Raw genomic sequence first — 15,742 nt, 5'->3', positions numbered from 1 at the left:
TGGTAGAATTAACATGTGGTAGTTATAGAAGCATTTAGGGGAAAGTTCATTGCACATATGTAGAAAGAAACTAAGCAATACAAAAGTTCTGTATGTCCAAGAAGTTGCCAGTTCTTGCTCCATGTAGACAAACGGAAGGAAGTTAGCTGTGTACTTTACATTCTATGCAACCCAATCTTTCTGAAGAATTTAGTGTGTCCACACTACAGTTCGAGCCAAACATAATTTTAACAAGTATTTTTAAACCTTTTGGAGGGAAAGAAAATTATTTGCAACAGCATTGATCACTTTTCTATCCAACATCATGCTGGTAAAATCTTTATTCACAGGACAATTTCAAAATGCCCTGGTGCCATAGATTTTCAGTCTTGATATCATCTCGACTGCGCATCCCTGACAATTGTACAGTGTCAAACTGAGCCCTCAAATAAACAACAATGAATGCTTGAAACAACAGAATTCAAAGACATCTTGGATGCAACGTTGCTGATTCCTATTACATCACACTTTGCAATGCCAACATGGATTCCATTGATGGTCCTCTCTGCTTTTGATGCGGGAAAGTAAAAAAAAACTGCACAAACAGGTTTTTGTAAAAACAAGCAGTTTAAGCATTTTTATTCATTTTATTTATTCACGGGATGAGGAAGTCACTGGCTAGGCAGCATTTATTGCCCATCCCTAATTGCCCAGAGGGTAGTTAAGTGTCAACCACATTGCTGTGGGTCTGGAATCACATGTAGGCCAGGCTAGGTAAGGATGGCAATTTCCTTCCCTAAAGGGCATTGGTGAACCAGAAGGGTTTTTCTTGGCAATCGGCAATGGATTTATGGTCGTCATTAGATTCTTAATTCCAGGTATTTAGTGGAATTTGAATTCAATATCTGCCATGGTGGGATTCAAACCCAAGTGCCCTGAACATTACCTGGGTCTCTGAATTAATAGTCCAGCGAGAATACCATTAGACCTTCGACTAGTTGTATTATATTACTTCATCGGTCTCAAACAGAAAGTGAGGGAGGAATGGAAAGGTAAATTCAAGTTGCAATCACATGTTTCATATCAACTTCATAGATGTTGAGCATAAATCAACCTCAGGGGCCTTGGAAAAAACCTTCAAAGAAGCCTAACTTAAGTAATAAATGAACTACTGACATAGATGTGAGTGGTTGTGGCATTGAATGTCATTGGTATCTGATACAAACACTGCTGGAGCAAAGAGTCACTACTGTCTACCTCCTCCAGTACTGCCACTAAAGCCGTGAAGGAATAATTGAGGAAGAAAACTACAAGTTGATGGAAATACTGATGAACTGGGCATAAAAATTAATAAACGGAAGTCAATCCAGAGAAGTGTGGGGAAACACATTAGGAGAGGGCAGCAACACAAAAGATAACACAATAAATGGTAAGAGATAAGGTGTCGAGCTGGATGAGCACAGCAGGCCAAGCAGCATCAGAGGAGCAGGAAAGCTGACATTTCAGGTCTGGACCCTTCTTAAGTTACCCTCCTCCCTTTGGCAGTTCCCATAATCTCTGAAACAATAAATGGTGAGATAGCGTGAAGATCAAAGGAGCAGACAAACCTTGAACTGGACATCAACAGATCCCCGATGGGAGCATGACAAGGAAACAACAGTTAGAAGGAATGTGGAATAATAGCCCTTAAGTGGACCACCACAGGCAAAAACAGAAAAACAATGCTAGAACTTAATAAAACACTAAAGCTGGGCCACAGCAAGAGTTCCAGCATCACAGTATCAGGAGAGTGTGATTACATTACAAACGACACAGATAAGATTTACAAGGATGCTGTCAAGGGTGAAGAGCTTCAGCGATAGGAAAAGAGTGGATAAGATAGAGACGTTCTCTATGGGACAGGAGACTGAGAGGAAATTCAATGAGGTGTATGAAATTGGGAGGTGTCTAGATAAAGTAGAAAAAGAAGAATACATTTCATTCAGCAGAGAGATCAACTATCAGGATGCATAGCCTAAAAGTGCTCGCTAGAAGTATTAGTGGAGAGTGGAGAATTCTATTCACCCAATGGATGGTAATGATATGCCTGATAGGAAGTAGAGGCAGAACACTCATACATTGAAAAAAAACACTGGATATGTGCTTGAAATGCCCAAATCTATACGTCAACCTACCGAATGCTACAATTAAGCTGGATTGCTCTTTTTCAGCCAACGCAGACATGATGTCTCTGTCTGTGATGTCAACATTTTTACCTCAGTTTAAAGTACATTGTTTATGTTGCCGTCATGTTACTGCACTTCCCTACTAAGTGGGGACAAAAAGCATTCTGATAATTAACAACATATGCACTTTTTTTTATATTGGAAAGGTGATATTAGGAAAATCTTCCATTTCTTTTCAAAATGAAAATTAGACTTTTGTAGCAAAGTGCATTATTTACATTTCGACTGAGGCCCTATGACTGCTCACTATGAATTTTTAAATGTTTCCTTCAAGATACCCAGAGTATCAAGGCTGATATGATTGAATAAAAAAAAAACAATTGTGGGATAACCAATAAATTCAACAGGTTCCTTTACAAATACCCTTTTAAAAACATACAAAATAACCCATTTTTAATATTTACAGATATGAACATTCATCACAAATGCTTTTAATGTTTATGTTGCAGAAAGTTCAAATATCGGCATAAACGTAAAATTTTACCACAAATAGCTGCTCTTCAGCCTGCTACTTCACACCTATGTGATTTCAAATGACAGCACCTTTGATTTTAGTTCAAATATTGTTGCTTTTACAATATTTCCATTTCTTAGTGGGTCTAGGAAGCATACTTATTTTTAGTAGAATGTGGATTTCCTGCCTCTCCTAAAAATCACAGTTGAAGTTGATAAGTCAAAGGCATTTCAGAGGAATGGGTAAATCCATTTCATTTAATAGATCTTCTTTCTGGATTTATAATTGGGAATAATGTTAGCATCATTGGGAGGGCATCCTCCACCTAGGTCTGCCCCCATTTTAAATATTTTATTCCTGGTCACGGCTCAGATTTTTGCCGCAACAGAGACCATCTTTGTCCTGGTAAAAATGTCCAAAATTCCCACACATCTGGAATTCTGATCCAAGCCATTTCAGGCTTCACATGTAGGTTACCCAAACACAATGGCTAATTGTCTCCACTTCAACTCTATTTTGGTATCCCCACTGTTTGGAACCCACAAGATGCAGAGCAGACGGGGTTGGGGGAGGTCAGTTACAGTGAAGTTATTTGAGACAGAAGGGCAACTGCTTTAGATATTCTCCTGTAGGTATTCTCCCAGGACGCCTTGGGGGAGAGGTTTTACAAATTACATGCTCTTGGTTAAGGGGTCAGGTACCCTTTAGGATTGTGAAAGTTGACATGGCTTTGCCGAAAAAAAAACTTCTAACCCACTGGAACTGTCAAAGCTGTCAAACAACTTAGCATATCAAGGTCTGTTCATTTTTATAAGAGATAAGTTGGGGAATTTCAACTTTTTTCTCACTTCAGCAAGAGTTCTTTTTAAACTGGTGACATCATCAACAAATACATCACGTTATCTTCTAACAGCATGGCTCCTGAGATCTGCCCAAGGTGGATTCTAGGGGAGTTGGCATGGAGGTGGACATGGGTCAACATGGATTGGCACCAATTTGGAATGGGGCCAAAGGTTAATGGTACAGGGGCACTGACAGGGATAGGGTAATGAGTTGTTTCAAAAATATGATACATGCAGGACCATGGCATCATTGTCTGGACCAACAAACAACGCTAATGAAATGACGATACTTTTCCAAGGCAGGGTGGCAAGTGACTTTGAGGGAACTTGCAGGCGGTGGTCTTCTCATATACCTGCTACCCCCATCCTTCTAAATGCTAGTGGGTTTGAAGGGTGCTATTCAAGGTGCCTTGGTGACTTTGTGCAGTGCATCTTGTAGATGGTACACCGTGCTAATAATGAGCATCAGAAGTGGAGGAAGTGAATGTTTGTTCATGGGGCGCCAATCAAGTGGGTTGCTTTGTCCTGGAGCATGTCAAGTCTTGAATGCTACAGCTGCACTCATCCAGACAAGTGGGGAGTACTCCATCAATGTCCTGGCTTGTCTATTCAGGCTTTGGGGAGTCACGGCAGCATAGGGTAGTTTAGGATATATGAGGGGTCCAGGGATGAGTAGGTTCAATGATATGACAAAGGCAGGGGAAGGACTGATAGCTGCTCTACAGTGCTAGTGCATAGGGGCAAGTAGTACACCCGCAGCACTTCTGTAGCCAGCACCTTCTGATCTCATTCCAGCAACTACTCATATTTCCATATTAATATCTATGCTGCAAACATTATACCAGTCTTCCAGTCAGTTAGCGGAGAATTCAGGAGATACACAAGTTCCTTCTACTTAAAAAAAGGACAATAGTGACCACTAGTTGGAAGTCTATGGTGATCTTAAAATGTTCACTCAGAAATTTTCCTTCAGAGTTAAGGTTTTGAAGAAAGCTTTGTGACATGCAGAAATGTCTGTCATTTGATAAGCATACATCCTAATCCCTTCTTCCATATCACACAAAAATTCTTCAAAGGCATTTCAAACTGCTTTGAGGCTTCTTCAGGCCACACAAGCAACGAGATGTTGTCTGATAAACTTTTAACAATAAACAATTGTTCTGACACTTATACATATTGTTAACATGCATTCTAGGAAATTTCCATGTTGGGAAAAAAATATTTGGATTGATATTAAGGCAGGACAGTAGTCTCATATTTAGGATGAGTTAATAAATGCTTGAGCTTTTCCACTTTACTTTACAATGCTATCAACAATCCTTTGTTAAAATTGACACCTTTTACTAAGGTGCAGCAATCAGCATTAAGATGGTGCTAAATATGTTTATTTAAATCTGAACTTCATCATCAGATTGTTATAATTGAGGCCTTCCATGGACTAAACTGATTTTTAAGAAGTAGGAAAGTGGATCTAAAATGGCAGCAGTGGTTACCTGGCAACAGATTGAGGGAGGTTTCAGTGAGACCCATGTGAAATAAGCTAAAGTACCTGCACTGAAATTATTATTTTTATCGAAAGACTTCAAAACCAGATAACTGAGTCAGCACCAAGTAATGTGCGTCCCCTGTTTAATTCAGACTTATATGATTATTTCACATTGTGGAAAACTGCTAGTTAGCTAACTTGGAAAGGCAATGGAGCTAGACTCTGAAATAAATACTGATCTATTTCCCAAAAGCTGCTTTTGAGCAGTAAAGCAAAGAGAAATTGAATCAGTGATACAAAGAGTTGGAACTCTACTTCCCTGGCAGTTTATCTCACCATCTCCAAGAACAATATGAGTGTAAAAGCAATTTGACAAAACAACTGTTCACAGAGAAATCAAGATATCTACAAATTCTACTATTGCTGTAAATAGAAGTCCACACTTAGTAAACCTGAAGCCATGTTGATTAACTAACACAGAGACTTTAAGGAGACTCTAAGGACTCTGTGTAGGCTTTTTCTCCCCGTCTGGACCACTCTTTTTTTAAAAATGTATTACATGTGTGTAAGATATCACTTTTACTGGGGCACAAAATTCCTCTTTTTTCGACACAATGAAACATTGATAATTGGTTCATTTTCTAGCAAGTAACACTTTAATTAAAAATATAATAGTGGCCTATGAAAACAAAACTACAAAGAGCAACCAAATGGCAAAGGTTTAAAAGATGAGAACTGAAAGAACGGCAGACGCTGTAAATCAAAAACAAAAACAGAAGTTGCTGGAAAAACTCAACAGGTCTGGCTGCATCTGTGAAGAGAAATCAGTGTTCCTGTTTCCACTCTGGCGACCCTTCCTCAAAATTGTTCTGAGGAAGGGTCACCAGACTCAAAATGTTAACTCTGATTTCTCTTCATAGATGCTGCCAGACCTGCTGAGCTTTTCCCTTAACGTTTGCTTTTGTTTAAAAAGATGGGAATCAGATTCCACCTGCTCACTCAGTTTTAACAAATTTAGGGGCTCACCAGAACTTTTCAAATGCAGAGACAAATAAACTGTTCATTCAAACACAGCATTTATTTCCTAAATACAAAAGTACAGAGATTTTGATCGGAGATAATGGGAACTGCAGATGCTGGAGAATCCAAGATAACAAAGCGTGGAGCCGGATGAACACAGCAGGCCAAGCAGCTTCTCAGGAGCACAAAAGCTGACGATTCGGGCCGAGACCCTTCATCAGAGAAGGGGGATGGGGAGAGGGTTCTGGAATAAATAGGGAGAGAGGGGGAGGTGGACTGAAGATGGATAGGGAAAAAGATAGGTGGAGAGGAGAGTATAGGTGGGGAGGTAGTGGGGGGATAGGTCAGTCTGGGGAGGACGGACAGGTCAAGGGGCGGGATGAGGTTAGTAGGTGGGAAATGGAGGTGCGGCTTGAGGTGGGAGGAGGGGATAGGTGAGATTAAGAACAGGTTAGGGAGGCGGGGACGAGCAGGGCTGGTTTTGAGATGCAGTTGGGGTGAGGGGAGATTTTGAAGCTTGTGAAATCCACAGTGATACCCTTGGGCTGCAGGGTTCCCAAGCAGAATATGAGCTGCTGTTCCTGCAACTTTCGGGTGGCATCATTATGGCACTGCAGGAGGCCGACAATGGACATGTCATCTAAGGAATGGGAGGGAGAGTTGAAATGGTTTGTGACTGGGAGGTACAGTTGTTTATTGCAAATCGAGAGTAGGTGCTCTGCAAAGCGGTCCCTAAGCCTCCTCTTGGTTTCCCCAATGTAGAGGAGGCCACAACAGGTACAGCAGATGCAGTATACCACATTGGCGGACGTGTAGGTGAACATCTGCTTGATGTGGAAAGTCATCTTGGGGCCTGGGATGGGGGTGAGGGAGGAGGTGTAGGGCAAGTGTAGCACTTCCTGTGGTTGCAGGGGAAAGTGCCGGATGTGGTGGGGTTGGAGGGAAGTATAGAGTGGACAAGGGAGTTGCGGAGCGGGTGGTCTCTCCGGAAGGCAGACAAGGGTGGGGATGGAAAAATGTCTTTGGTGGCGGGGTCGAATTGTAGATGGTGGAAGTGTCGGAGGATGATACAACGTATCCAGAGGTTGGTGGGGTGGTACTACAGAGATTTTCTTCAGTCTCCACGATATTAATAAAAACACATCTCTGCTTGATAGTAATGCTTTGATAAAGCAGGATGATACATCTTATTAAAAACTAAAAGCTATGCCTTGGAAGAATTAAAAGCGATAGTGAGGCATTTACATTTCTGCCCAAAAGCCTGAGAAAGCAAGGTTGCAAATCAGGTGGTGAAATGTCTAGACATGGAAACTGAGGAAAGTGAAATAGGTCAATTAAAACTGAAGCAGAGATTAGATTCAGAATTCCAACACAGAAATAATGAAATGGGAATGCAGGAACAGAAAGGAAACACAGAGAGAGGCAGCAATGAGTACAGCGAGAAGGAAGAGGATTTTAAGAAAGAATAAGCAAAGAGAATTCCAAGAAATCTAAAATGAAATAAAACGGGCAATCAAATTGAAACAGCTTGAGTTGAGAAGAGAAGACTGCTCTGCGTGACAGTGCTATACAGATGTGAAGCTTAAGCAATATAGATTTAGAATAGAATAGAATCCCTACGGTATAAAAACAGGCCATTCAGCCTACCGAGTCTCCACTGACCGTCAGAAGAGCAGCCCACCCAGACCCATCCCCTTACCTTGTCCCTGTAACCCTGCATTTCCCATAGCCAACCTACCTAACCTACAGGCCGCCTAAATTGCACATCTTTGGGCTGTGGGAGGAAACTGGAGCACTTGCTGGAAACCCATGCAGACACAAGAAGAACATGCAACCTCCACACAGACAGTCAATCGAAGGTGGAATCAAACCCAGGACCCTGATGCTGTGAGGCAGCAGCACTGACCACTGCGCAATTGTTCATTTAACTCCCATGTTTGGTAAAGGAAAGGTAGATGCTCTCTTTATTGGGAAAAGGTTAGCACAGCAGTTAAAGTTGCAAGTCTGAAATAGAATTATGATAGGGCAGGTTGACATGGAAATGTCGGTGTTTACGCTATCTTATCTGGGGACAGTGTCATTGGCTATGAGAGCGGCTAATTTAAATACATACTAGTTAGCACCAGAGGCAAAAAATTACACCCTCTAAACAGCCTGACTAAACATACCTTGAACTTGAATAACTTTAGCAGCTCACTTTTGACCAGTAGGCAAATAAAATCGAGGCTAGCCATGAAAACGTTCAGAAGATATTTTTCTTCAAGGCGTCCAAAAATTCAATACACTTATTAAACTAATCCAGACACACTTAAAAGAATACCAAGTGTGTAGCTGGATGAACACAGCAGGCCAAGCAGCATATCAGGAGCACAAAAGCTCCCAAGATGCTGCTTGGCCTGCTGTGTTCATCCAGCCCCACACTTTGTTATCTTGGATTCTCCAGCATCTGCAGTTCCCATTATCACTGACCACACTTATAAGAATGAAGGGTAGCATAGCTCAAGCAGCCATCAATTCTAGCTAATGACTGAGAGTTAGCATGTAAACCCCTGAACTCAGAGAAACTGGGATCTGGGAACCATCACAGAACATCATGAGATCAAGGTCAGGTAAATATGTCTGAGGCATGCTGGACAGAAATGGGAAACCAGGCAGAGAATACAGAACTGCCCCAAATGTTAAGCAATCTAATGGGAAACAGGTGGGTCATTGTCCAAACTGGACTGCTGGAATTGAGAAGGGAAATTCTGGTTCCAACATTCACCAGAATCTCAAGCTACAAATCAGAATCTGTAGCATTAAAGGTGGTCAATTTCTGCTCAGGTATCACTGTTGACTAGGATAGTAGTCAGTAGATTGTATTCAAGGGCACTCTAACTATTTCAAACAGCTAGGGAGAAAAATCAGCATTCTTATATGTTAGGTTGTCACAGATATTGTTCGTGGGAAAAAGAAAAGACTTCCCACTTGGAAGCAAAGTGAGTTCCATTGTGGTGCTTTTTAAAAAAGGCTCATGGGAAATAGTATTGAGTTGCAAATTGTTAATGTTTACTTAGAGAGTGTAGTCGTTACAGGTCTGGTAACAGTACGGTAATCCCAAGCTTGTCGATGCCAGGGATAGGCATCTTACTGAGGAATAATTAAGCTTTTGCCAATCAGAAATGGACAATTGAGGGATTGAAATGTTTGGAAAGCCAGGAGCAAGCAGCTGAAAGACCTCAAAGAGAAAAAGAATTGGAAGTCCCACAGCAGGCAGTAAAATCCATGAGGTATCAGATGGCTCAGACAGTGTCACTTGAATTAAACAGGGCTGAGAACAGGCCAATAGTTATCAAAAAAAAAGCAAGAAAAGGCCAAGGAAGGTGACAAAAGGGGCCAGGTCAAAGACAGATCTGGAAAATGCATATCTTTATGGAGAATCAGAGGGGCTTTGAGACAGGCCAGGAGAAAATGAAAGTGAAGCCTCATTGTGTGGAAGATACACAGGAAACTACATCAAAAGCTGAACATCCAACTGATAGCAATAATGTTCCAGGGAAAGTGGAACAGGGTAAAATAAATTCCTCGACCAAAGGGAACAGGAAAAGGAACCTACTCCAAATGTGACAGCACTGCTACAGACCAGCAGAGACATAACTTAGGTAAAAACTGAGTTTCCCGCTGGAGAAGGAACGCAATCATGTTTAGCTTGTCCAATTGAGTTAGTGCAATGTTGAATAAGAGTGAAGTGCAGGATGCAGTAAAGACATCCTGGGAGGGAAAAAAAAACACATTACAACCTACTGGATATCAAATCTGTCAAAATACCAGAATCTGGTACATGGGTTATCAAAATCGGCAGTGAAATGTAAAAACTTGGGGAGATGGGAGCAAGTGCAGCTGCTCGTCCCAAAGTAGGTGTATAACCAAGGTTAGGCTAAAGAGAGTAAAAAGTGGAATGTGTGTATGTTGTCATCTCCATTCTTGTACTGTTATTTCACAATGGCCCTGTAATGGAATAGCCACTGAAAAAAAACAAGTACACACATTGGTCACTGCTGTTCTTCATGGCAGCAATGTTTTACAATCATAGTAAATATCGACTACTAAATTTGAACTTTTACCACAAGGTTGTTATACATGCGGCCTTTCATGGATTCAAATAGTTTTTTTTAAAAAGGAAGAAACAGAGACCTAAAATGACTGCAGTGGTTACACTGACGCAAGCTTCATGAGTCCGTATGGAATAAATTAAACCATCTGTACTGAAATTCCCATTTTTATCTAAATACTTTAAAAACTAGGCTACTCTGTCAGCTTCAAGAAATTTATTTCTTGCGTTTCCTCACACATTTATAATAATATCGGATGCAGTAAGACAAAAGACTCACCATTGGTTAGCTAGCTTGAAAGATAATGAAATTAAACCAGGAATATACACTGAACTATATTTCAACCGCTGACTTTGTGCAACAAACCAATGAGAATGAAAATGAATCAATTGGCAGCAACAGCTGCAATTGTTTATCCTTGTCTGGTTCTCTCAGCACCAAGAAAAAAAACAACTTGTATAAACAAATATTTACCAAAACTTCAAGGCACATATGTGTTCTGCTACTGCCATGGCTACATGTCAACAATCACTTAATGGTAGTTGCAATTTTAAAATCTAACTTCTCCAAAACAGTAGCTTTCATGGTGTTGCCTTATTTCTCCCTAACTGTATCACTCTTTTATTAAGAAACACAAACTCATTACCTCTGTTTGTATGCATACGTGATGTCATTTTAAAATTACCATTCTCAGTTTTAGGAAGTAATAAAATTCCTCTTTCTTTCATCCAAGAAGAAGCCTTGGGAGGGCGGCATGGTGGCTCAGTGGTTAGCACAGCAGCCTCACAGCACCGGGGACCCAGGTTCGATTCCTGCCTCGGGCGACTGTCTGTGTGGAGTTTGCACATTTTCCCCGCGTCTGCATGGGTTTCCTCTGGGTGCTGCGGTTTCCTCCCACAGTTCAAACATGTGCAGGTTAGGTCAATTGGCCATGCTAAATTGCCCGTAGTATTCAGGGATGTGTGGGTTATAGGGGGATGGGACTGAGTGGGATGTTTCAAGGGGCAGTGTGGGCTTGTTGGGCCAGAAGGGCCTGTTTCCACACTGTAGGGACTCTAATCTAATTGACTCCTTCATTTTTCTTAACTACATTTGATATGCGTGATAGCTGCATGCTGCAAAGAAACAATATCTGTTGCAACTGGTTAGGGGTAGCGGTGAAAATAAAAGCAAGCTGATTTACCTTCCTCACCTGGTCATAACACCAGGTCGATAATATTTTAAAAAGCCTTGATTGAAATTTATTTTCCTTTAATCTTGTCTCAAAAATGGATAAAACACTGAAACTAAATATGGACAGGCAAAGACAAATGGGATTTGGAAGGTGGAGATGAATTGTTCCAGGTTATACAGACACAACTTAGAGTCATAGCATAAATTTAACACCCCCAAATTCTGTGAAAAAAAACAAATTTGAAATTAGATAAGGAGGTGAGATAGTATTTAGTAAAAGGGTGAAAGGTCATGAGGATGGGGAATGTGGAGCAAATAAATCAGAAAAACTCATTGAATGTTAGAGCAGGCTTGAGAGACTGAATGGCCTAATCATGCTTCTAACTCCTATGTTATAGGAAAGTTAAATGTGATGACATGAAGGAGGCAGACTCATTTAACAAGGCTCTGGAACCACATTGACCATTGTCTCAATTTTGACTTTTTGCATCACTGCTATGTAAAATCCACTTTGATTCAATACCAGCTTTGTGATTTAAATATACTGTCAAACACCTACATAAACTATCTCCCATTAATTCCCTTTCCTCTTTCAGTTATCAATTATCAGATACTAAAAAGTATCATGTTATCTGTACATACTGTCACAAATTAAAACTGCACAGCATTTCGGCAGTACCAGACTCCCAAAGCAAGTTCATAGAACTCTGTCTTGGTGGGGAACACCCAGAAAGACATAGGAAATATCTTCAAAGCACCCCTGTAGAAATCAATCATTCCAGCTGATTCATGGGAGTCCCTGGCATGCGTCCAATCAAAATACAGAAGGCTCATTTGGGAAGATAACAAACACCTTGTCTGGTACCTGCAAAAATAAAACTGAGGTATCAGGAGGTGTACACAAACCTACAAACAAGCCACCCATCCAATTCTTCTTACACCACATAGCAGACACATGGCAGAGTCTGCGGATTGCACACTGCACTCAACAGGCATTACAGAAGCCATCAGTCTAGAATTGAAACAAGTTACCCCAGATCCTGAGGGGCTATACAAGCAGAGCAGAACTGGGGTAGGGAGGTGGTCCAATTTATAATGATCTGATCAGAACTACTTAAAAATCAACGTACAAACTTAAGACTGACACATCTATTTCGAAGCATGCTGAGAAGAAATTATGTAACAAATACCATCAGATTTGATTTATGCTTTAAATGAAACTGACCATCAAGGTATACACTCCGACTCATGGGACAAGTCATATTCCACAATAGTTGAGTGTGCACACTCTACAAATACAATACTGCGATTTCAGTAAAAGTTCTTTTTCAATGTGTCAAGAATAATGAAAATTTGCTGCAAGCTATGATACACATTTTTAGACTACACGCGGTATTCGATGTCCCTAAATGTTCCACAATATGTTTTAGCGTGATTACAAGTAGCAACTGAGTTGATCAAGGGTGAATATGCAAGCTAATTTTTTTGACCATTTCATGAGTTTTTGTGAAGCTGACTTGAATTTAAAGGTTCCAGCTATCTTTTACATCAAGGCGTAAACAGGGGGTTTTTGTGCTCAATACCAGAACTATTAAATCCAAACAGAACACTAGAAAATACGGAAATAACATGCACTGCACTAACAAAACAACAAAAACGTAGGAGATTTAAAGGCTTAAGATATCAGTTTCAGAGCAGTTACATTTAGCTTGTTATTTACATCAGGGAACGTGTGTACTATTTTTAAACATCAGATTGTTTGTGTTTTTCACTCCTTCTCACTATAATTGCAGCATCAGCATCTCTATTGTGTAAAACGGCAGAGCGTGTGTTAACTACATTACCGCAGCCGTAACCTAATACAGAACTCCACTTCAGACCAGATATTAAGGTACGTACATCTCGGAATTTGTTCCAGTATCTGCGCTCCTTGTCATATTGTGAGACAGTGGTCAACCATTTCTCATCATCCAGGAAATTGACAGCATGGGTCGCTTCTGGTCGCCTGCTTTCAACTTCGAAGCAAATCGCGATAAAAACACCCATCAGAGAAGCCAGCATCTGCAAATATAGGACTTATTCTCAAAAGACAATCGCAAGAACAAATACCAGTGAAATTGAACTCCTTGATTCGGAAACAACATGCACGTTACCAGCTCACCTTGCTGCCTGCGTAGATAGGTCAGATCTTTCTGAGTGAGAAGGAAGAGAGCAGCTATTTGGCTGCCTGCTTTGTGATGGTGCAGATGGGTTTGGGTATAAGCGCGGTACATGAGACATTGATCAGTGTGTGTTAACACAAGTTGTGGCGCCACCTGCCAACCAGCGTGTGCTATGACAGGCCAGCACCAGCCCATTGACGTCGGTTCCGACTGAGTCATCTGCCCCAGAGACAGCAGGAACTGCCGATGTTGGAGAATCTGAGATAACAAGGTGCAGAGCTGGATGAACACAGCAGGCCAAGCAGCATCAGCGGAGCAGGAAAGTTTGACGTTTCGGGTCGAGACCCTTTTTCAGATTCTTGCTGTGTTCATCCAGCTTCGCACCGTATTGCTGATCTGCGTTGTCTGTCAAACTCTCGGCTCGCCTTTCGTGAGTTAAACGGCGGTGAGACCGATTGCAAGAACGAAAACGGTGCATCTGGTCGAAGCCGCGCTTCATTCCGAATTTTGTACCAAATAGAACTCCCTGTTAATACGCGAGGAATGTTAGAAATGAATAACTACTCAGTTCTGAAAAAAAAGTATGAAATGAGCGGCGTCGATTCAGTGCAATACGTTTAGATAGTAAAACAAGGGGAGTCAACTTTTCCAACCCGGCAAGAACACCATCACAATGGGTCTGAGGGAAAGTTTGAACTGAAGGGTTTGCTACAAATATCGCACCGCGCAAATTTCTCCCCTTTTCAAGTAGCTTGTATCGACTTTTAATGGTCATGGAATGCATTTGAGTCGTACGCAGTGAAGCTCCAACTGCTAATGTATTCCCAGCTGCGGGAACAGCTTCAGTTTGGCTGCAAACAAAACAGTAAAACTTGAAGCATAATTGAGGTTGTATCTCAGCAAAACTGCGCATACACCATGGGCCTGAAACTTGCGAGGAGACACAGGCTCTACATTTCTGGCCAGCACTTGGGCTGTCAGCAATAAAATCCAACTGGTCCTTTGTCCCCTAAGATAGTCTGAGGAAGTCAGACCAAGCCATTTTTGTTCTGCCAGTAGATACCGTATTGTAAGTTTTAATGTTTTAAAACAAAAACCTAAGGTTTTTATGTGAAGTACAATGTCCGGCTCTAATTCACAGTAGTAAACATATTTTCAAAAAGGGCCTGATTTTAAATTATCTTCTGACTGGCATTTCATTGGTTAGTGTGAACACTACTTCCCCGACAATGTTCACTGGAATGTGAACCCTCCCAACAGTGTTCACCTGAATCCTCACCACCCCACCTTCCTGAAAGCGTTCACTCTGCACCCTCACTGCCAACAGTGATCACCCCCATTAAGAGTTCATCCTCTGACCCTAACCCTCCCATCTTCACACTCACTACAAAAGCAGGGCCAAGAGGAATTTCCCTCCTCTTCATGCTCCTCATCCCACAAAAATGCCCAACACTCAACACCCCTTGACTGAGCTGGACAAAAGACAAGGATTCTGCTATGTGTACAGGTAAATTGGGATCAGATGAGGGAGAGCAGTACCGCAGAGGGAATATGGGGAGTGAGTGCGACCCATGTTTGGGGTGGGGGTGAGGGGTGATCACTGTCCTTGGTATGGAACAGGGAGGTGAAAGTAAGCACTGTCTGTGCTTCTCAGGGATGAAGGAGACAGTTAATTTGTATAGCACATGGGAAAGGGAATGGATTTGTGAACATTAAAAGACATATATTAAATATTTCTGGAGGGGCTGGGTGCCTTAATATGCCAGCTATTCTGATCAGCTGCCTTTAATCCTGCAATTAAAATCTAAGTAAATCAGTATAAAGGTCAGGGTAAATATAGGGCAAACATTTTTTTTCAGTCTGAGAGCCCATGGTTCTGGTCAATCACAGCACAATCCAGAAAGTGTAAAACTGGTATAAGGAGGTTTAAACTTGCCTTGTAAGTAGTGTGAATGCAGCATTGATACAAGCTGATTTGGGAGTATCTCCCAATATCAGAAGAATTGGGCCTGTATTAATAAAAAGCATGCCAAAAAATAATAGGAATGTCACCTTTGGGAAGTGGATTACAGAGTTAGCCATTTTCATTAAAACGTTAAAATGTCATGACAGTGAATATAAAATTGTTCAATCAAATAAGTGATTGTAGTACAAAACAAAGGAGGATAATAATGAATAAAAACAGACATTTCTAGAGAAACTCTGCTGCATCCGTGGGACAAAAGCAGAGTTAATGTTTTGAGTCCAGTGACTCTTCATTTGAATGGTTCTTTTGGAATTTTGCTTTTGCTTCAGATCTCCAGCATCTGC

At 41.2% G+C, this 15,742-nt stretch overlaps 1 protein-coding gene across 2 annotated transcripts in view; it reads right to left on the bottom strand.

The window, feature by feature from the left end:
- Window positions 1–13,578, bottom strand: part of spock1 (SPARC (osteonectin), cwcv and kazal like domains proteoglycan 1) — a 477,747-nt gene extending 464,169 nt beyond the window's left edge. The window contains exons 1-2 of one of the 2 annotated variants that reach the window (XM_059650661.1): window positions 13,432–13,578; window positions 13,170–13,331 (exon numbers count right to left, since the gene is read on the bottom strand). In XM_059650661.1, the coding sequence (XP_059506644.1) occupies window positions 13,170–13,331 (162 nt within the window). In that variant the 5' untranslated portion in view covers window positions 13,432–13,578. The remainder of the gene's footprint in view (window positions 1–13,169; window positions 13,332–13,431) is intronic. The other variant, XM_048543447.2, reaches the window with a different exon arrangement.
- Between the last annotated feature and the right edge of the window lie 2,164 nt (window positions 13,579–15,742).

This window comes from Stegostoma tigrinum, chromosome 13 (genome assembly GCF_030684315.1).
Source record: "Stegostoma tigrinum isolate sSteTig4 chromosome 13, sSteTig4.hap1, whole genome shotgun sequence".
Taxonomy (NCBI): Eukaryota; Metazoa; Chordata; class Chondrichthyes; order Orectolobiformes; family Stegostomatidae; genus Stegostoma; species Stegostoma tigrinum.
The sequence above is the reverse complement of the archived record's forward strand: the minus strand, read 5'-3'. Positions and strand labels throughout refer to the sequence as shown.